This window comes from Sphaerodactylus townsendi, linkage group LG01 (genome assembly GCF_021028975.2).
Source record: "Sphaerodactylus townsendi isolate TG3544 linkage group LG01, MPM_Stown_v2.3, whole genome shotgun sequence".
NCBI lineage: Eukaryota > Metazoa > Chordata > Lepidosauria > Squamata > Sphaerodactylidae > Sphaerodactylus > Sphaerodactylus townsendi.
In genome coordinates, this window is record NC_059425.1 from 29,285,097 (window position 1) to 29,308,231 (window position 23,135).

Here is a 23,135-nt window from a genome sequence, read left to right on the forward strand (position 1 = left end):
ACCATTAATAGCAAAAGTCAGACAACGGCCACGGACAGGCTGTTAGGCAGTTTGCCTACATCAGGGGTAGGGAACCTGCGGCTCTCCAGATGTTCAGGAACTACAATTCCCATCAGCCCCTACCAGCATGGCCAATTGGCCATGCTGACAGAGGCTGATGGGAATTGTAGTTCCTGAACATCTGGAGAGCCGCAGGTTCCCTACCCCTGGCCTACATGGATTACAACCAAGCTTATGTTCAGTCAAGAAAAGACTCCCTAGGCCTTCAGGATGGCAGCATGATTATGTGCTGCCCCTTGTCATCATTTTAAGTCCAATTTAATTGGGAGCCAGGTGTGAATCTAGGGTGGGGCAAGCCAGGGCATGTGCCCCAGGCGAAAGGGCAGCAAGGTGGAGCCCTACCTGGGTGGGCTTCCCAGCCAAGGAAGGTGCCACAGCTCCCCCAACCACTCCTCTTGCCTGGGGTGCAGGGGAGGTGCTCGCCCTGGCTTTCAACTCAAATAAAAAAAAACAACTTATTTACAGTATACAATTTGTAATATACTCCCTATATAAAATTTAATACAGAATTAAATTACTTCCAGCCAGAAATATTCTAATCCTTTTCTATTGACAAACATTGGTAAGGCAAAGAACTACAGTGGAACCTCGGTTTTTGTTGGTAATCCATCCGAAAAGAGTCAATGAAAACCATAACCGATGAAAACCGAGGCAAACTTTTCCATAGGAATCAATGAAAATCCAATTAATCCGTTCTAGGCACTCCAAGAAACATACCAAAAACACATTTTTGGATGAATAAACATAGTGTTTAATGCTGAAAACAGTAACAAACAATAACACTAGGACCAGCTTCAGAGCCAGTGGACCAATGTCTCACCGGAAAGCTATCCAAAGAGGTCTGTTTCTGATGCCTCTTTAAGATTTGTCTGAAATGGGGCATGACATTGTCATTAAACAAGTCGCAGACATGGCCTGCAACAGCTTTGTCCGGATGATTTTTCTCCACAAACTCCTGCACTTTACTGCAAATCAATAAAAACCGAGGCAAATCGATGAAAACCGAGACAAATTATTCACTGAAAAAATCGATGAAAACCGAAACCAATGGAAATAGAAACCAATGAAAACCGAGGTTCTACTGTACTTTCCTGCACTGAAAAATGTAGATCACTTAACAGACAACTGAACCGGTCTCTGCTATTTTCAGTTCTTTTCAAAACGTTTTAGTTCTAACATCCTGATGAAAGAAATTCATATTATTTTTTTTCTCCTTAAGGAAGTTCCCTAATAATTCATAATCCTCCACAAATTTGTCCAGATTATGGTATTTAATTAGCACTGTTAATCTGTCTGTGGCTGCATATTCTACTAGTTTACACAAGTCTCTTGTCGTAATTTGAGATTTCAGTTTCGTTGCCAAGAGTATTCTCGCAGTTGTAATCATATACAATGTTAATCTTTCAGTTCTTTTGTTCATTGATGGGTCTAAAATATTCAACAGAAACAATTCAGGTCTGAATTTAAAAGGAACACATGATGTTAATTTTATTATTTTATAAACTTCCACCCAATATTTTTACAGATTTTGCACCCCTATCACATATGCATACATGAACCTATAGACTGCTTGCACTTTCAATATATATCTGAAACATTTTTATATGTAACTGCTAGTCTAGAAGAGCATAAATTCCAATGATAACACTTTAAAAAGAAATTTCCCCTTAAATTAACACTAGAGGTGAACTTTCCCTTCCCAGGCCGATGCCAGCCCTGCACCCCCAGTTTCCTGGGATGCTTGATGATGCAGCCCCTGTAACAAAATACAGGCTTGAAATGTGGGTAAGTAGTGGCAGGGGAGAGGCAAGGTGCACGGGCTTTGGGGCTCTGCACCAGCTCCGGCATCCGCCATGACCTCCAGAGGGGTCCTACATGCCGGGTGGTGCAGGGTTCCTTCCTGGGGGCAGCAGGCAAAGAAGGCAGCCTGCCAGCCATCCCAACACGCCTGAGCATGGCCCTTGTAGTGGCGAAGGGAGTGCTCTGTTCAGTGCTGGCCTTGCTGGAGACCTGTGTGAGGCATGGCTAGTCCAGAGAGGCAGGCCAGGCACCTCCGCCTAGTTCTGGGAAAGGCTTCCTTGGAATAGGTCTACTTGGGTGCGGGGACTGTCATGCAAACTGCTTGGGAGCTTGTCCAGCAACTCCCAGTACCATGTTGGTTGTACATAGCCCTGGCTTCCCTTCAGGTGGCAAGACCCGGCATGGAGCTCTCTCCAGCAAGCCAGCGGAAGTCCATGTCAATTACATGCCAGGCTCCATTACACAATGGAACAAAAGCGATCTCTGATTTAACATAACAGCATATGTTCCCCACGCCCATCATTTCACTTAAACCCTAATCCAGTTTAGTGCTTTGTTATGAATGCGCATTTCAAAGAAGCCCAACAGAAGGACAAGGGCGCTTCAGGTTGGCAAGGCCCCCAGTCCCCCCAGGGCAACCTCCCTCTAGGTTATTTCTAAGGGGGGACTGAATATTATTGTTGAAAGTGCATGAACATAGATGAGGAAACTTTCTGAACAGTGGGAGCATGATTTTTGATTCTCCTGAATGCAAAATTGAAGACTTAAAATGAATTACAAACAAGGGAAACAAGGGAAGGAGAAACAGACAAGAAATAGCATTATAGTCTGAGACAAAAAAAGAATATGGAGTTTGTTACTTGCCCTTACTTAATATATGATCTATTTCACAGGGATGTCAGGTTAAAGATTTGTAGTGAATTAATCCGCCTTTTAATTGATTAATTAATCGGTTGCATATTACTGAATGTGCATATTACTGAAAACTCACTATAGATTTCTAGTTTTAAGTATATTGAAGTATAGGCACATTTTCTCTTCATCAAGAGACAGAACATAATTTAATGAATAAAGATTTCTGTGCACTTGTACAATAAAAAGGTTTTTCTTTGTCAGTATGTGAACATGCAATGTGGAAATATACCAATCACAATAACAAATCAAAGCCAAAATTAATATAAAAATGAATAAACTGGAATCTCATCTATGGTTCTTCTAGATTTAAGGCAGCGAGACTAACTGCTCTGAAATTTTATGCGTAGAGGATTTAAAGAATTCCGCAAGTTTTACTGTTTTGTCTCATTTATTCTGGTTTTACCTGTCATTAGTGATTAATGGAGGATAACTATGCAGAACTCTCCCAACCTTTTGCTAACTCTTAGAAATTATTTTAGCTACTTTTTTTTACTTCTGAGATTTCAGCAGTTATTCCCAACACACTTTCAAGTGATTTGCATGTTCACCAGGTCTAGAAATTCATGCACCATAACTTTAACAGAGAGCCAACCTGTGAGATGTTTATTTCTTCTGCTGAACCACGCAGTTAACCAGCAGTTCAATAAAGATGTCTTAATGGGCCATGTTTTGCTAAGCCTGAAATAAACATCCATCCAAAAACTTCCTGATAAGATAATTCACTAGAAGGAATACCTGAATTTCTGTGGGAATCACATGAAGACAGAGAATGTGTTTTCTGCAGGATATAAGGAGCAGGGGCTCAGCATCTGCTCGTCATGCAGAAAATCCCAAATTCAATCTCTGGTCTTTCCAGTCAAAAGAATCAGAAAGGAGGTGCCTGTTTATTTTAATGGAGAGGTAGAGCAATGCAGAAATTCTCAGGGCTCTCAGTCACTTTGGGATCATGTTTTTTGCAATAGGGCTGCCTACTTTGGATATTTCTCTCTTTTTCGGAGGAGGAGAGGTGATACCTATGGAGAGATGGTTTTGGAAAGAAGAGGAACCTCACAGGGAGTCCACCCTCCAAAGTAGACATTTTATTCAGGAGAACTGATCTCTATAGTTTAGAAGTGAAATTCTGGGAGGACTCCAGGCCCCACCTGGGGGTTAGCAACCCAATTAAAACACTAAAGAGCTTGACTTGTATTATGGTACAATTATCTAAAAGATGTTGGGAGGAGCACAAATTCAGTCCTTGCCCTGGATGCCATTTTCTGTAGATACACCCTTACTGGGAGGGCAGCATTAAGCATAAGCATTTTATTGTCATTGTGCACGCACAACGAAATTTACAGCAGCATTCCTCGATGCACACAAATTCAGACTCATACATCATCCTCACTTTCCCCTTCCTCCACCCATCCCTACACAGCCCCAAATACATCAATATGAAGCAGCGGAGTTTAGCATAGCCACAGCTCTAGAGTAGAAGCTGTCTCTAAGCCTCTTTGTCCTAGTTCTGAGGGCCCTGTATCGTCTGCCAGATGGTAACAGTCTGGTTAACTGGAGACTTTGTATACAATCCTAGGTGCTCCCTTTCCCAGACTGGGGCCAAGTTTAAAAGGGTAACTTCCAGAGACCACTTAAGGAGTGAAGGACTGCTGAAATGCTTCCATTCACTCATACCAGCAGCCCTTGCAGCCTGCTCCCCTCTTCCCCCCTTCTCCATTTTACCCAAACAGTGAGGTAAGTTAGGTTGAGAATGCATGACTGTTCCAAGGTTCCCAAGTGAGCTTCCATGGCAGGCTGGTTGTTTGAACTCAGGTTTCACAAATCCTAGCCCAGAATTTTAGCTACTATACTACGGTGGATTTCTTGATTCCCTTTAAGTGGAGATGCCAGGAAGTGAACCTGAGACTCCCAGCTTGCAAAGCAGATGCCCTAGCACTGAGCCACAGCCCCTTTGCATGCTGGGAACCAAGACGCAACGCTGCTCATGTTTAAAGAGACTCTCATAATCTCCGCTGGAGAAGCTCTGATGGTAGCCCGCCTGTTGCTTTGATATGAACCAGTTCTGACTTCCAGTGAGAAATGCACTTACCTTCAGTGTGTAGACTCCCATCCTCCCAGGGACCTTATAGAAAATGCCCTCATCCCCACGGGAATTGGTGTGCAGCATAGCATTCAGACATGCAAGAGGAGAAGTCCCACTAAAAACAGAAGTGCAAGATCAGTCCACTTGGAATAGTGAAGAAACACTTGACCAGTGCAACAAAGTAGCATGAAAAATGGTCTAGGCCAGCTCCTAATTATTCAAATGTCTCAATCCCTCTAATTCAGATCTAGGCATTAAGGGGCCACTGTATTCAGATTGCCAAAATAAATCCAACTATTAAGACATATGGCCAGAGATAGTGCTGAATTCAGACCCTGACATGTGCAGTAATCTCCCAAGTGAATAATTTAAGGAGTGAATTGTACTGGGTGCACAAATTAAAAGTGAATTGTACTGGGTGCACAAATTAACAAAACAAGCCACCATATGTTGCCCAGAAGATTGAAATTCTCTTCCGATCACTTCTTTTTGGGGGAGAGGGGAATTTTGCTCTTGCATTCAGAGAACAAACAAAAGGTAGCTTCTGGGGAAAAGATTTTCTTCAGCGTTTTGGTTGCCTGACACTTCCTCAGAGTTCAGGGCATCCATATCCAGAAACAATTAAAACACTGGAGCTCTACCCTCATACCCTCAAGTCCCTAGTCTCATCAAAAGCAAAGCCAAAGGGGCTAAAAAACCCCCACTTATGTTAGTTCTGGAAAAACCAGCTTGCCTATGAAATCACTGCTTGCAGTGGTACCCCAGGGTCAGACACGACTGAAGGGGAAACTTTACCTTTTACTTTATTCCTTTGAAAGTACAGGCTAACATGTATCATGCTTCAGAGTGTGCTGGCTAGGAATCAAGGTATGCCATGATCATGGCACTTCAAAAAATTTAGAGCTGCTGCAACTTAGTTGTGGACACTAAAGGGCTGCTGTGCATTTGGAAATCAAGGAGATAAGCACGATTCCAGGGTAGAGGAAAACTGCTACCGTATATCAGTGCAGAGTTACGCGACTGCAAACCACATCTAATGTGGGCAGGAAATAAATATTTATTAGATCTCAGCATGGAAATTAAGTGCCGTCTCTTCCTGCTATTGTGTATATATGGCCTTTCAATGATTTATGACATTTCAACACTGATGGTATTTTTGAACATTTAAGAAGAAGAAGAAGAGAAGAAGAGTTAGGATTTATATCCCCCCTTTCTCTCCTGCAGGAGACTCAAAGGAGCTGACAATCTCCTTGCCCTTCCCCCCTCACAACAAACACCCTGTGAGGTAGGTGGGGCTGAGAGAGCTCTGAGAAGCTGTGATTAGCCCAAGGTCACCCAGCTGGCGTGTATGGGAGTGCACAGGCTAATCTGAATTCCCCAGATAAGCCTTCACAGCTCAGGTGGCAGAGCTGGGAATCAAACCAGGTTCCTCCAGATTAGATACACGAGCTCTTAACCTCCTACACCACTAAGAATTTCAACAGAAAGAAAAGCAACTAAAGCAATTAAAAGTAATAAACTAGGCTGTGTTCCTATGTAGTGTTTTAAAATCTTCATTTGGTTTGGAAGTACTAGAGGTACACAAAATTCAACTGAAACAGGGAGAGAGTTTTGAGTTAAGATGTGGGGAAAACTGACCCAGTACCACAAACCAATAAGCAAACAGTAGCCAGGATTCATGTTTAAGCTCGGTTCTATCCACATACAGTGGGTTTTATGTCCTTACTACAATCCAATATTAAAGTGTGCTTTGCTTAACTCATGTATCTTGCTTAGCATCAGCAAAAGCAGACAGGATTGAGAACTGGAAGAACACTACAAAGATCCTGATAACTACATTTAGAGCAAATCTGAGGGGAGATAAAATATGCTAAAGAAGAAGAGTTTGGATTTATACCCCACCTTTCTCTCCTGTAAGGAGACTCAAGGTGGCTTACAAGCTCCTTTCCCTTCCTCTCCCCACAACAGACACTGTGAGGTAGGTGGGGCTGCGAGAGTTCCAAAGAACTGTGACTAACCCAAGGTCATCCAGCAGAAATACAGGAGTGCGGAAACACATCTGGTTCACCAGATAAGCCTCCGCCACTCAGGTGGAGGAGTGCGGAATCAAGCCCGGTTTTCCAGATTAGAACCCACCTGCTCTTAACCACTACACCATGCTAGCTCTCAATGCATTCACTCACATCAAGTATGCAGATATTGAGCATGGACTTGAATGGTCCACCACTGACAGGTATGATCATAAAACCAACATGGACTGTACAGTAGCTTGCACAATTGGCTACCAACTTCCAGCACAGGACCTAGCACTAACCATGCATCACTCTTCCATGGATGCATCTCATGTTTCTGGTAGCAATCTAGAACTGAGAGGTTGCCATGCAGAGTCAGATGTGCCTCTGAGTCTAATGGACTATTCAAAACATTCTAGAGTCAGACACAGGATGGCTCAGAAGAGCCAGGAAAGTTAAATAGGTGAAACCACCTGAGCTGGAAGGCCTGTACTAAACTGCCTTCACTGAGCAAAGCCACAGCCCAAACCACAGAGCAGAAGACAACTGCCCAGGTCAAGTGGGACTAAGGGCAGCTCCTTGTTAATCAGGAACATACCAGCTGTTCTAAGGCTAGCTGTTGCTTCTGCAAACTTAGCTTTCAGGCTCAAATTCCTGGCAGAAATAGGAAGAACACACAGGGAAACCACCCTTTAATCTAACAATATTGCTGTCATTCTACTTTAAGGCAAATGTGCAAAACAGGCTTGTTTCTTCACCTTCATTAGCTGCAACATTGGTTCAAATGTATTATATAACAGCAGCAACAATTCTTACCTTCTGGAGTCGATTGCAATCCAGAAAGAGAAAAACCAGGCAGAGCGGGAAGAAGAGAAAGAATGTTCTTTGAGTACTTAGCAAAGCAATACTTTAAACATTTTCCCAGTGACCACCACCCTCCCAGCTTCCTCTTCCCCTTCCCCTTTATGTCCAGTCCTTGTGTTTTTGTCTTGGTAGACCGTAAGCTGCAGGTAGCATTCTGCTAATTCAATCATTAAACGGCACCTAGCTTTTAAGACACTGATAGACCATACCAAGATTTGTCACAGATACTGAATAAGATGGTGCCTGGATCTCTGAGAGGAAGTGACAAAAAACGTCTTGCTGCCTCCCAGACAGAAGGGGTTGGAATCACCCCTTCCAAGATGTCCTCCGCCTCCAGGAGAACACAGATGCAGTGATTTCCAAATGGGCTGAGGGCAGGGCTTCAGACCTGTTATGCAGGATCTGAGTGACTTGGGAGTGAAGCTACTTGTAGTAGCAAGCGAACACATGCAACGGAGGTCAACCCTCCTTTGCTTCCTTCTGATATTCCCAAATGACATTGGAGGAGAAGAAGCGGACAAGCAAATAAATGTCAATTTCACAAGCAACCCTGAATTCATAAAGTACATTAAGACTGACTTTCAAGGCAAGAAGAAAGATCCTGCAGATTATGGGAGAGGACTGAAAAACATCCGGAGCCATTTCCAACACTATGAAGTATTATGGTCTCCTCCTGCAAACTCACTCTGCAAAAGAGCAGCTGCGATTGTCGAGATTTATCCCAGTTTCCCCACCCATGTGGAAGACTGCTTTACCAACTGGGAGAATAAAAAATAAATTTCTCCAGTTTTGTCACCAGCTCCATTTGTTATCAGATCAGGCATCTTTCGAGTGCACTTCAATGAGACACTCTGCTTTAATTAACACTTAAAGGACACTTCACCTCTGTCATCTTCCGGCGTTGACACACAGGAGAAAGAAGGCATTTGAGACTGAGACAAAAAAATAGTCCAGTTTCAGGGGTCGGGGAGAATGTGACACCCATTTCTGCTTAACTACAATGATGTGAAATACTGTACTTGGGGTGAAAAGACTCATTTTGAACTACATCTCTAAATTACCACTTCCTCTGCTCTGCATCTGTTCTCTGCTTTCTGATTTGAAAGAATACTGAACTCACCCATCATTTGGTAAGACTGACTGAGGAGGCCTTATAAGTAACACGATAAAAGCCTGAATGCCCTTCCTACTTCAATACATGTTGCCTAAGAAAAACCATCCAAAAAAGTAACAGGGGTTTACACCACAACTTCTCAGCTTGTACTCAAGCAGTGCAACACCCAGGCAAGGAATTGTCATATATGACGGACAGAGTCACTCTACATGCATAGAGCAGAAAGACAGCAGCCGGCCAAACAGATAAACACTGAAAGCAACATGGCCACTGACATCTTCACCCAGAAACTAAATTAAGCTCACATGATGAAGATCAGGAACATTGTAATGCACACAGAAACCAGCGAGGGCTTTCCCCTTCAGCTGAACAACTTCCTACCTCGGTCCTTCAAAGATCCATTTGATCAACACTGGAGAATTACTGTTTGGGCTTTTCTGCTCTTGTCATTGTCACATATGATTTGGGACCAGGATTAAATCCTTCAGAGGGTTTCCTGTATACCTAATGTTGCAAGATGTGTGGTTACATGCTTCTGTCTAGAGGCTGCATATGGCAGATCTTCTTTGTGCACCAAGGAATTAGAGTATGGAGGCACTTTCAGGCTGGAGCAATCCAACAATGAAGAATACTTGATGCCTTTGTCGATTTCACTTTTAGCTGGATTATGCAAGGTAGCACCAGTACCACCCCAAGAATTTAACCTCTGTAAACACTAGGATGCCTGCCTGGTCCTGTTTAATTTCCAGACCACAATGTAAGATATGACTATAGCCCAAGAACATTTATAATCATTTGGTACAGCTCATCGCTAGATGAAACTGAAGGACTTGCAGCAGCTGTCTTTCAGTAAGCCACGTACAGGAAGATGAATTTTTGGAAATCATCCACACAGTGACAGTTGTGGGCCGCAGTGCTGGAGCAATTCACAGAAAACAGTCACCTTGAAACACAGGCCTTTCCTCCTTAAAAAGGCACACAATTGTTAGTGCTGATGAAAATCTGAAACACAGTTCATCAAAAGTTCAGCACCAATAAGGAAATGTCCCCAGTCCGAATTTATACAAGATTCCAATGATTCTTCCAAGTGGTGACGTAAGCCTTTTCAAGGTTGAAAGATGTAAAAACTCACAAACACCAGATGTTCCATCTCAGGAAGGTTTCGTGAAGCAGTTTCCAACTGAAAACAGGTGATCTCTAGTAGATCATTGCCTGTACATTTGTCAGAAAGTTGTTACAGTCAAGGAACTGGACCAGGTGTTTATTTTCGCAGCCCTGACAAATGTAGCCTGTCCAACCTGATCTTGGGGGTTTAAAAGGTCAGGAGCTCACATCGCTACCAGAATCGCAACTGGGAGAACATCTCCCTTCTCGTCCTGCTGAAGAACAAAAACTGGGATAAAGGGAGGAGGTCATGTGCTTCCCTGAAACTTCAGACTTCCCCTTGGGAGGCTACACTAGACTTAAGGAGTCATTACTACTATGCACTAACAATTCCTTAGACACAGCAGTCAGATCGTTGGCTTCATTCAGACTTAATTAATCTCTCTCCTACGTTCATTTCATTTTGACCATTCTGAAGATGTCAAAGACAATATGACTGCCATTCATGCTAATGGTTTATTATGGGAGCAGTACCACTAGAAGTGCTGCCACCACAAAGTTGCTCTCGCAGAGTCGAACAGTTGCTCCAGACATCCTGGGGTGTGGGTGGAGAATAGAGAGGCAATGGCAATAGTTCAGGAACCGGCCAGAGTCTGTGCTATGAATTATTAGGAAAGGGTTTGACAATAAAACTTCCAGTATCACACTCTTCTTTTATAAGTTTATGGTGCAGCATCATTTGAAACGACCCATTGGATACTCACCGTGAAGGGGTCTTCTCTTGGGTGGTGAAGGCCATCTTGTCGGGTTGTTCTTTACCACTTGCTAGTGAGGCAGGAAGAGCTTTTTGGTCATATCCTGTTGGCGCCAAAATTGCCCCAGTATCTGACGAGCCGAGCTGCAGTAAGTAGAAACAAACCAGAAAGGAACAGGGGCAGCATACCCCGCTGCCGGAAAGTCAACTGGAACAATGGTCCAAACACGGAAAAAGTCAAAAAATCTCCAACAGGGAGGACCAAAAAACTGACTATAATAAACAAACTCCACGGGACTAGAAAAATCGCCCGAAGCCAAAGACTAGAAATTTAGAATTACCAGGAGCATATTATCAGAGGAGAACGAGAACAGGGAGGGCCAAGATGGCCTTCACCACCCAAGAGAAGACCCCTTCACGGTGAGTATCCAATGGGTCATTCTCTAGGGTGGTTTCGGCCATCTTGTTGGGACTCCCCAAGCAGTACCCCCAAGAGGGTGGGTTCCGTTAATCTCCAATAATATGCTCCAGGACCCTTCTGCCGAAGGATGCCTGGACTGCATCCAGGGAGGTCAGCCTGTAGTGTCTGACGAAAGAGGAGGGAGAGGCCCATGTAGCCGCCCTACAGATTTGATCTAACGGGACGTGCTTGTAGAGTGCAGCATTTGCTGCTGCGCTCCGAGTGGAATGGGCCGTAATCCCACTAGGCACAGGTAGATTGCTTGCCTTGTGTGCCTCTATGATGCAAGCTCTGATGTTAGAGCTAATGGCAGCAGAGGACATGGCCTCCCCCAGCCGGGGGGGAACTATGTTGATAAAAAGGGACTCAGATCTTCTGATTTCCTCAGTACGTATGAGGAAGGCTTTAAGAGCCCTACGTACATCTAGGCAATGCCAAAGCCTCTCTCTAGGATGAGACGGCTTGGGACAGAAGTTGGGCAGTACTAACTCCTGACCTAAATGGAAGTTGGAAGCCACCTTAGGCTTGAAGGACGGGTCTGGCCTGAGTACTACTCTGTCCGGAAAAAATTGGCAAAGGTTAGGGTTTGCAGACAGCGCCCTGAGCTCGGACACCCGCCTGGCGGAGGTAATGGCTACCAAAAAGAGGAGCTTCATACGCAACCATCGAAGGTGGATCGATTGGACCGGCTCAAAGGGTGACTTGGTGAGCGCGTCCAAGACCGCGTGTAGGCGCCAGGAAGGGAAACGATGGACCACCGGAGCCTGGGACTGCTGCACACCCTTGAGGAACTGCAGGACATCTGGATGTCTGGTGACGGAGAGCGACCCTGTAGGAGGAAGAACAGTGGCAAGCGCCGCCAGTTGACGCCGAAGGGTGGAACATCGGAGACCCGTCACGAAGCCGTCCTGCAGGAAGGCGAGAATGGAGGCGATGGTCGGACTCTCTGGATCAACCTGCTTCCTCCTGCACCATCTGGCGAAGGCCTTCCAAGACGAGTTGTAAATACCGATTGTCGATCTCCGCCTGGCTGCGATCATGGTGTCCACGACTGCCTCTGAGTAGCCCCTGTCCCTTAAACCTCTCCGCTCAAGAGCCACGCGGTCAGCCTGAGCCACCCTGGGTCCGGATGAAGTAGCGGTCCCTGGGACAGGAGATCCGGGGTGACCGGGAGAAGAAGCGGCGGGACCACGGAAAGCTGCTGGAGGGCGGAGTACCACGACCGCCGTGGCCAGTTGGGAGCCACGAGGATGATCTGCCTCTTCTGCTCCTGGATCCTTCTGAGCAACCTGTGGAGGAGAGGAAGGGGGGGGAAGGCATAGAGAAGTCCCGGGGGCCACCGAGCTGATAGGGCATCGACTGCAGTCGCCTGTGGATGGAAGAAGCGCGCCATGAATTTGGGGGTCTGATTGTTGAGATGATTGGCGAATAGATCGATCACCGGCTCTCCGAATTCTTCCGCAATCAGACGGAACACCATGGGATTTAGCTTCCACTCTGCATTGGAGATGCTGGTGCGGCTTAGCCAATCTGCCTCGATGTTCAGGGAGCCCTGGATGTGTTCCGCTCTCAGGGATGCTAGGTTGGCCTCCGCCCAGGTGAGAACCTGAAAGGCCTCTCTGTGCAGTTGGGAGGACCGAGACCCCCCCTGGTGGTTTATGTAGCACTTTGCGGAGATATTGTCCGTGTGGACTACTACGTGCCTCCTCAGGAGCCAACACCGGAAGGATCGGAGGGCCAGCAGTATGGCCCTTACCTCGAGTACGTTGATGGGCAGAGATGTCAGACGAGGAGACCAGAGGCCCTGAGCGAAATGCCTTCCTAGCTTTGCTCCCCACCCTGTGAGGCTTGCGTCCGAGAAGAGGTGTATCTGGCCTTGGGGCGCAAAGGTCTTCCCTCCCTTTAGGTGGCTGGGAGACGTCCACCAGTGGAGGCTGCATCGTACTGAGGGAGGAATGGGAAGTACTCGGTCCCTCCGGTGGATGATGGAAATCGCGTGGGGCCGCAAAAGAGACTGGAGTGGGCGGGCGTGAAGCCTGCCCCATTGTATGAGGTCGATAGTGGACATCAGAAGGCCCAGCAGGCTGGCAAGTTGGAGCAGGGTGGTGGTGCGAGCCCGTAGCAACCTGTGGCACACTGTTTGAATTTTCTCTATCTTTGCTGGAGGCACGAAGAGGGTGCAGGTTGTCGTATCTATCATTGCACCTAGGTGCTCCATCCTCTGTGAGGGCCTCAGGGAACTCTTGTCCAGGTTGATGACAAACCCGTGCTCTGACAAGGTCCGCTGGACTGTGCGGACATCCCTGGTCGCAAGCTCTCTGGACCTTGACCTTATCAGGAGATCGTCCAAGTAGGGGTGGACGTGGATCCCCTGGCTGCGAAGAAGGGCGATCGGGGCTACCAGCACTTTCATAAAGACCCGGGGGGCGGTGGCAAGCCCAAATGGAAGGGCTTAATGCACTGGAAGTGGCTGTCCCCAGGGCAAAAGCTGCAGGGAAACAATAGTGCGCAGGATTGATGGGGATGTGCAGGTAGGCGTCCCTCAGGTCGAGGGATGTGAGGAAATCCCCCTGTTGGATAGCTGCAACTGTCGACCTGAGGGTCTCCATCCGAAAGCGAAATTTGCGGAGGAAGCGATTGACATGCCGGAGGTTCAGGATGGCTCTGGTGTCCCCGTTCTTTTTGGGGACAGTAAAAAAGTGGGAGTAGACTCCCGTTGAGACTTCCTCCACGGGCACTGGCTCGATGGCTCGGATGGACGTCAGGTGAGCAATCGCCTGGCGCAGTCTTGCTGCCTTCTCTGGCTTTGCACTGATGGGCGATGGTAGGAAGCGGTCCCGTGGCCAGCAGTGGAACTCTAAGGAGTAGCCGGAGGAAACGATCTCTTGGATCCATTGATCTGCGAAGGGGGGTAGCCACAGGTGCTGGAAGTGTAGGAGACGGCCTCCGATTTGCTCCTTTGAGTAGTCAGGCTTTGTTTCCCTGAGATGAGTCAGGGCGAAAGGACTTTCCTCCCCTTGGTGGACCGCGGAAGTCCTGTCTCTTCCGGACGGAGCTCTGGCCTTGCCAGGTGGGCCGCCGGTTGTCTTGCTGGGGACGAAAGGAAGATCGAAAGGACCGAAAGGAAGACTTGTGAGAAAAACGGGGCTTGTCTGGCCTCACTGACCGCGGCATGGCCTTCTTGTGGTCCTTGGTCTCAATTAAGACCTTGTCCAGCTCGGAACCGAATAGAATGCCCGCTTGGTAGTCGTAGCTGGCAACCACCGTCTTGGACAGGGTGTCGGCCTGCCACGGCTTGAGCCAGATGAGGCGCCGAGTCACCGCAGCTGTGGCCATGATGCGAGACGAGGTGAGAAAAGCGTCGAAGGTGGAGTCGGCTAGGAAGGAAACTGCCATGATGACTCTTTCCACGCCCTCTCTGACCCCCTGGTCTTGGGGGGGGGGATGATGGTGAGGAGTCGCTGGAGCCAGACCAGGGCGGCTCTGGCTACTGTGGCTGAAGGTGCTAGTATTCTAGCGGCCATAGCTGAGCCCTCGTGTACTCTGCGGAGGTTGGACTCGGCCTTCCTATCTATGGGGTCCTTAATGTTTCCCTCACCGTCCCTGTGGACTAGGCCTCCTGAATGGAGGGCGGAAATGGGACCATCCACCAGCGGGGTCTTGACAAGGCTGTGGAGGTGGTCAGGGGCCAAATACAGCTTTTTGAATAGCGGAGGGAAGCCCTTATTATTGGCTGGATTAATCCACTCCTTTCTAAATTTTCGCTCAAAATATTGTGGGAGAGGGAAAAAATGGGAAACCTCATCCTCCACAGGGAAAATGTTTGTGAGGCCCTCTGGGCAACCCTTAATGGGCTTGGACGGTTGCGTGGAATTAGGATCCTCTGCCTCTGCTGAATCATGCAGGGCTAGGGCGGAGATAGTTTTGGCCAGTAGGACTGGCAGCTGCTCTATCTTAAAAAGCCGGTGAGTCTGGTCCCCAAATTCGGGGATGGGGGTGTCGTTGTCTGAGAAGTGATCAGAATCGGAACCTAGTTCCCCCTCACTGACGTCGCTAATGTCTGAGCCATAGGTTAGTGCCAACCAGTCCCTATCTGCTCTATGGGGGCGAGGGGACCTGGATCGGGACCTGGCCCTGCGGCGGGATTTATCCCTGCTGGAACTAGAGGGGGGAATTTGTTGAGAAACTTCCTCTCTAATGGAGGACCGCATCAAGGTGACAAGCTGGTGGGGAGAGAAGCGACTCCAGTCGTTGGGAATTTCTTCCTGTAAGCTGGATGGGCCGGGAACTGCCACCTCCTGCCTGCTCGGCAGGGAAAGGCCTCTCTCTGAGGCGCGTTGAGGGGAGAAGGCCGCGGAGGCCCTGGCGCCCTGCTGGGCAAGCGCTGCATTGAATCCATGGCGCCGCGGCGCCGCTTCGGCGGGTCCCCTCCTTCCCGCGCTTTTTTCTCTGCCACGGCCGTCGGCAGGGAGTTCTCGGCGGCCCGTACACGGGCCGGCTGAACTCGCGCGCCTCCCTCTTCCCTCCCCCGGAGATCGGGAGGCGTTGCGCTCGCGGGCCCGATGGCTGGTTGAGGGGGCGATCCGCTCCGGCCGCTCGGTTCCCCGGCTCCGCGGGGGCGAGCGGGATGCCCTGGCCGCCGCTCTGGTGTTCTCCGCGGCGGAGCGGCAAAATCCCTCCCGGGGGGGGGACAAAAAGGGGCCGTGGCCATGCTCCCAGACGAGCGCGGCAAAAGGAGGGGAAACGAGGATCAACGACGCGGGAGACTCACGAAACGGCGATCGCGAGGGTGAAGCGAAGAAAAAGAAACAAAAAACGAAAGCTCTTATGAAGAAAAGGCGTGCTCTGACAAAAAATTTCAGGAGCCTGTCGAAGTTGTTGCACTCACTAGCGAGGCAGAAAGATACTGGGGCAATTTTGGCGCCAACAGGATATGACCAAAAAGCTCTTCCTGCCTTACTAGCAAGTGGTAAAGAACAACCCGACAAGATGGCCGAAACCACCCTAAAGAATACTGTCTTCAGCTCTGGTGGCTGTATCTTTAAGGCATAGAACTTAAGAGATGATTCACGGCTGGAGTAACGTTCCTATGAGGACAAGTTTAATGTTTGAGATTGAAGCTTAATCTAGACTAGATGGACAGGATGCTGGATGGGAGGCAAAATGCTTGGCTGGTGCCGATCTACCAGTCACAGATGGAGTTAAGCTTTCCCTAGCAGATTAAATTACGAGATCGGTGGTACTCCTGGATCCAATCTTGTTAATGCACAAACCAGTTGCTGCTAATGCTAGGAGAGTTGTCTTTCAATTTCTCCTAGCATGCACGATCTAGATGCTGCTGGTCTAGCTATGCTGATCAATACCACTGAAAGCTTCAAGCTGGACTACTGTAATGTGCTCTATGTGAGGCAGTTTTCAAGGACATCTCAGAATGACTGTTGTGGGTTTTCTGAGCTGTGTGGCTAAAGAGAGTTGAGTGAGAGAGTTTTGGATTTACACCCTGCCTTTCTCTCCTGTAAGGAGTCTCAAAGCAGTTTACACACGCCTTCCTTTCTTCTCCCCGCAACAGATACCTTGAGTGGTAGGTGGGACTGATAGTTGACATCGATATGCTGATGATATTCAGCTCTATATATCCTTATCCGTAGCTCTTGATGATGTGGTAGAGATCCCAAATCACTGCCTTGCCACTGTGATGAACTGGCTAAAAGTGAACTAATTGAAACTAAACCCTGAAAAGACAGTGGTAATGCTGGCTGGGAAGGCGAAGGCCTTGAAGGACATTGTTCTCCTTGCTTTTGATGAAGTTCAACTGACCCTTGCTGACTCAATTAAAAGCCTTGGAGACACACTGGATCCAGCTGTATTATTGAAGAAGCAAGTTAATGCAGTTGTAACTTAACCTAGCATGTAAGATTGTCTCTAACCTTGACATTCCTTACCTGGCCGCCTGGATCTACGCCACAGTAACACTGAGACTTCACTACTGTAAATCACTGTACATTGGCCTCCCCTCAAAATCAACTTGGAAACTCCAACTTGTTCAGCATGCAGCTGCCTGACTATCAGCAGGAGTTAGGCGGAGCATGAATATTACTTCCATTCTACAGATGCTCCAGTGGGTGCCCATCTGTGACCAAGCTCAGTTTAAGGGATTGGCTATTACATACAAAGCCCTTCATAGTCTTGAACCCTCTAACTTGCAGGACTGCATCTCCCTAAGCTCTGCCACAATGACTCCACCGGAATCAGCAGGCATTTCTGCAGATACCAACCTGAAAATGGGCAAAATTAACCAATGCCCATACACATGGTTTCTCCATTGTGGCTCCAGCTTTGTGGAATGGCCTTCCTGAGGAGGTCAGGGAAACTCCCACTCTCTTGGCTTTCCGCAAATTATGCAAAACTGAACTATTAAAGAATGCTTTTCTGAACAGGCAATAGGGTTGCACTATAGAAACTGGTTTCACAATTGCTTGGTTAAACTATTAGAGACTGTGGTCTATACTGCTGTGTACAAATTATTGGAAGTAGGATCCTATTTATGTCATTTCTGTACTGCTTAATATTATTATTATTTATTAAGTTTGTATACCACCTTACCCTCGAAGGACGTAATATGTCATGTTGAAATTTACAGTACCCGTCAGTTCTTTCTGGTGGTTTCAAATTTCTAAAATCCCAATGCACTGATTATTCAATGTCCCGTTTTTGTGATTGTGCTGGCTCACTACGTGCAATCCGCCTTGGACTACAGATAATGTAAGGTGGACTACAGATAATGTAAATAAACAAATAAAACAGGGCTGAAGCAAAGAGAATGAAAAGCTGCTTGGTCCCCACTGAAATAATACGAATAGTGCCAAAGCCAAGTGCTTGGTTGATGTTTGAAGAGATTATCCATAGTTCAGTGTGTAATGGATAATGTTAGAGGTGCAGCTGTTAAGTGAACAGGTAGGGATCTTGATCAAGACATGGTACTATGACATTAAGGAGGGTCTGAATCAGCCACTTGGCACTGCCAAGAATTTTTTTGCCATCAAGTCTCAGCTGACTGATGACAATCCTGTGGGGTTTTCAAGACAAGAGACATTCAGAGATCGCTTGCCATTGCCTGCCTTCATATCACAACCCAGGTATTTCTTGGTGGTCTCCCCGTTACCAGCAATAATGACCAGGGCTGGCCCTGCTCAGCTTCTGAGATTTCACAATACCAGGCTAGCCTGGGTTATCCAGGTCAGGGCACACTACAAGATACACAGGAGATACAGGTGGACTACAGAACAAGTCAATAAATCTTAACACTGCTGTTCAATTACCACTCACCTGATCTCTTTCAATCCTTCTTTTTGGATAACCTGAAGGATCTCTTTATGGCTCATAGGTGTGTTGGGATTCTTCTCCAGGACCTGGCAAAAAAGCACATATCAAAATGGCTTTTTTAAAAAGCTATTTACTTGCTTCTGTGCTTACTTTGATACATAGAGCACGAGTGCCTGCTAGATGCCCTTCACTCTCTACTGTTTTCACATACAGAGATCACTGAATCCACTACTTTCCCCCATTCTACCAGTTTACTTGTTCATCACTAAGCACTCGACTGTCCCTTAGGGATGAGACAGTCCAATCAGTTTCCTCAGTTTCCCCTTTAGACATTAGTAAAAAATTAAAAACTGCTCTGCAACATGTTGATTCGAAGCCTCCGCAATTGGGTTCCATTTCAGTTCACGTGAGGCCGGCCTCCTGGGTAAATGGTCTGTTTGCCAAATATGTTCCACAGTGCAGAACCCAACCCCCATCAACATTTCCCCCACATATTAACATCCCCATTAATGTCTATTGGACATTAAAGTGGAACTGTTAGCATTCCCAGAAATGATATTTTTGCAGTCCTGATTTCCACATCCTACCTAGTATCCTACACTTTTATTACAGGATCACTTGATTACATCTTTTAATGATGAATGATACAGAGGTGCACCATGGTAGCTGTCCAAATCTTTCCTCCAAGGTTGTAGTGCATGGCAGAATCCCAAGTTATGACATATTACTGTCTCAAGAGTGATTCAGGATGTTCTTTGCAGATTAAGTAGGTCAGTTTGTGCCCAGTGGAAGATTGTCCCAAAGCATACTAAAAACAATAGTTACAGTCTCTTGGAAAACGTAAGACCTAGCCATCATTCAAAGCTCTCTCCAGCACCTCATAGAGATAAACAAAGACACAGTAGCTCTTATAAAACACAGGCACAGGCTGTGGAAATTGTCCTTCTCATCACAGTCCGCAGTCCACACAGATGCCCATGCAGGTCCAATGATCTGCAGCATAGCCTTTTGGGGTGGTCAAATGGAATCCCTCTTTCCCTTTTCAATTCACATTATTATATGGTGGTGTCTTGTTTTTTTAGTATAAGGTAACCCTTTCCATTCCACAACGGAACTGTCCAGACTGCGAATCCCACTGTCCATGAGGCTGGTTGACACGCACAGTCCTGGCTTGGGTAAGGTAGAACTGGGGCAAGGAGGCTATCCCAGTGAGGCAGCAGAGGCAGGGTGGTGAGGCGCTCAGATTGAGGCCAGCTCCCTGGGCTCTTAAAGGGCCATGTGCAAAAGAAGCGGAGCCAGTAGTGTTGGTACGCCCCCACTCCGTGGATTTTCTTAGAAGAAAAAGGCAAATTCCAGCTTGCTTTTAGTAAAAGAAAGCTGTGGTGAATATGGGTGAGGAAGTGGGTAAGTGGTGGTTGGATGTGAGGGAGGGCAGAGTGAGGTGTGTGAGGATGAGCTGGATGTGGATGAGAGTATGTGTGTTGTGTGGTAGTAGTGGGTGAGGAACAGAGAGTGAAAGTTACATGCATGTGTGTGTGGGGGGGAACCCCACCTGACGTCTCACACGGCAAAGTGTGTATGTGTTTCACTTCCACTCGTATTACCTACCAGTATTACCTATTTACTGTTTTCACTGCTCATCTGTGGCCATCTGCGTGAACATTCTGAGCCCTCATACCAAGCCCTCAGGCCACAGACAGGCTGCATGAACATTCTAAGGGTGACAGTTAAACACAGCCAGCTTCATGGCCTGGTGCGCCAGGAAAAAGACGTTTTACCTGGCTCAGGTATGGACTTTCGGTGATTCGAAGGTCCGATTACCTGCCCGCAACAGGGAGGAACATCATGTGAAAATTTGGGAGTGATCTGTCCAGCCGTTTCGGCGTTAGGGAGTGACTAACAAAGTCACTGTTAGCTTTTTATATATATAGATGAAGCACTAAGTATAAAATGAACAGAGGTGACACCTGACAGTATGACTCAGGGACGAGTTTCACCTTAGATAAAGTACCCTCACTATGTGGCAGAACACCACCTCCAGCTGAGAGGGGAGCCATTTTGGGGAAACACTCTGCCAGTGGCACACCACCCCATGTTAATATAGTTCATCTCCTTCCTGTCTGCAGATATAAAGGCTAAGCATGGCCAAAGTCGTGAGTCACTTTCTTCATTATCCACACACCTAACTTCTGAAAGCAGGGACACACAACAGAAAAGCCTTGGCAGAAAACCTTAGCGAGCAGGAAGTAGTTCTTAAGATATGATGGTCCCAGTCTGTTTGGAATCTAGGACAACTATTCCCTCCTGGATGGAATACAGACCCCTAAATACAGCCATACTGTGCTATTTCACAAGATGTGCATAGCTTGGCAAGCAAGTGAACAGCTGTGGAGTTTTCTTCTCCAGAGAGCAAGGAAAGAATTATGAGCTATTCTCTCCTTAAGCAAGATGGATATTGAACTGACCCATGTGAGTATCAGTGGTTCCCATAGTGCAAGGAAGGAAAAAAGAGGATACAGCAAGAAAAAAGCAGATAATATGGTATCAGACATAGCAGTTTGTGGTGCCTCAAGGGCCTACAGTATTTTACATTTAAGCTGAAATTAACTTCTGTGAGGAGAGGGGAGAAGGGTCCCACAGGCTGCCTACAGACGAACAGGACCGTGTGACATTAAAAAAACACACACATATGAGCCCCAAGTCGACATGATGAGACATGTAACAGATATACATAACATCTTTCAGGAGAGGGAATATGAGCCTCAGAAAATAGAGCCTTGGAACATCAATAACATGTATTTTTTTCTCAATAAAATCTAGCTCTTACATGTTTTGTTATTTTTAAGACAGCCACGGTAACACAGAAATACTTTAAAAAAAAAAAACCACAAGATCTGCAAAGAAAGGCCCCCAGCCAAGAATTCACCCCATTCATGGGGACTACAATATGTCTACAAGCAGAAACCCAGCTGGAAATGAGAAGCTAGCAGAAAGCAGAAGGGTGAAGGAGCCATCAAGCTCCAAGTACAGCGAATTCAAGCTCTTCGCTACGCTAATGACTCTGGCTGAGGCAGAACAATGGTTTACCACTCTGGTCTGCTGGGAGGAGATGCCCAGGGACAGAGAGAAACTGACAAATTGGGAGAAGATAAACTCTTGCTTTGGCACAGGAAGGATACCCCAAGTGTGGGGGAGGGGAATAGAATGACAGTGGGCTATTTAAATACTTCATAAATCTCATTTTCATTTTTGCTTTTGCCTGCAACACAAGGCTTGGCACTGTTGCTTCAATCTGCTCTGCAGGTGTGTTCTTGCAGCACACCAGACCCTCACAGCAGATAATCACAGCTCACTTGAGATTGAGAACAGAGCGAAGCAATTGGTGCCAGAGTGCTAAAAGCTTCCAGTAAGCCCTCAGATTTATATATTGGACAAGGGGGGAAAGGATGTGAAGGCTAACCTTGCTTCTTTCAGCAGCAGAAAGAGATTAGAGGCTTTTTAATGCATTGTTTGTACAGGTGCTAAAAAGCACTATTGATGGACCTGCCAATGCTGTCCCTTCATACAATGCTGTTATATTTCCATCATACGAGGCTTTGTCCAGCAAAAACTCAAGAGTGGAGAATACAAAAGCCTGCATGACTAAGGCAGCACATTCTTAGCATACGACGACGGGTTCCTCAATAAATTCCAACACTAACCATAATTTCAGTGCCAAACCAGAATGGCTTAAGACAACATGTGCAATTAACTCTGTTAACACAGACACTGCAGAAGAACAACAACTCACCAGAAATACTACTTTTCATGCTGATTTGGAAGAAAGCAGGCAAAACCCAAGTCCTAAATATGCAGTTGCTACCAAGTATAAGATATCACACGCATTCTGCTGAGATTTGATCTTCCTAGGTTAGGAGCATTTTTACTTCAGACATTTTTCCAAACAGTGGGACCTGTTTTAATTTGGGCTCATCTATCAGAGCCCTCTGGTCCGGAAAAAACACCAACATACCTCAATTAGACATGAGCTGCACGGCCAGAAGAAAGAAACAAGAGGAAGACTAAATCTAACTCAATACCCTTAGAAGGTTTCATTATGAATGCAACAACTCTTCTAATAAGAAAACCCAAGGGTGGGTGGGATAGAAATAAAATAAAATTGAAGCAGAAGTAAAGTACAGGCACCCGCCCATCAAACTGGGAACACATGCCGTCTGACATGCAGATAATGAGTTAATGGTCTCCTCAGATAATGATAATGTCTCAGACACCAAAAAGACAACCAAGACTCCCCAGTCAATGCCATCTTCAATGGTACTAGAATTGCTTTGCCCAATTCTAGAAACGAGAGGCAGTAATCTACATTCTACTTGTATATCACACTTTAGATGGGCTGTATTAAAACAGAGCAAAATACCCATCCACCACCAATACTCAATCACATCTGATTCGCAAGTATCTCCCCAAAGAAAGCCAAGGAAGAAGCAAGGGCGTCCCACAATTGCATTGCCTCGCCTTCTAAGTCACAAATCAGTTCTAGCAAAAGCAACATTGCTTTATTTATTCCCCCCCCCCCCCCCCCGGCCAATCTCAGTCCAGCAAATGTTGTTCTCTGATTCGAGCATCATTATCTGCCTTCCGTTCCCCAAACG

General features: G+C 46.6%; 1 protein-coding gene across 2 annotated transcripts in view; it reads right to left on the reverse strand.

Annotated features, from left to right (window-relative positions):
- ASXL2 (ASXL transcriptional regulator 2) overlaps positions 1 to 23,135 on the reverse strand; it is an 87,317-nt gene that overhangs the window by 38,173 nt on the left and 26,009 nt on the right. The window contains exons 2-4 of one of the 2 annotated variants that reach the window (XM_048516297.1): positions 18,487 to 18,569; positions 7,681 to 7,683; positions 4,859 to 4,967 (exon numbers count right to left, since the gene is read on the reverse strand). In XM_048516297.1, the coding sequence (XP_048372254.1) occupies positions 4,859 to 4,967; positions 7,681 to 7,683; positions 18,487 to 18,569 (195 nt within the window). The remainder of the gene's footprint in view (positions 1 to 4,858; positions 4,968 to 7,680; positions 7,684 to 18,486; positions 18,570 to 23,135) is intronic. The other variant, XM_048516305.1, reaches the window with a different exon arrangement.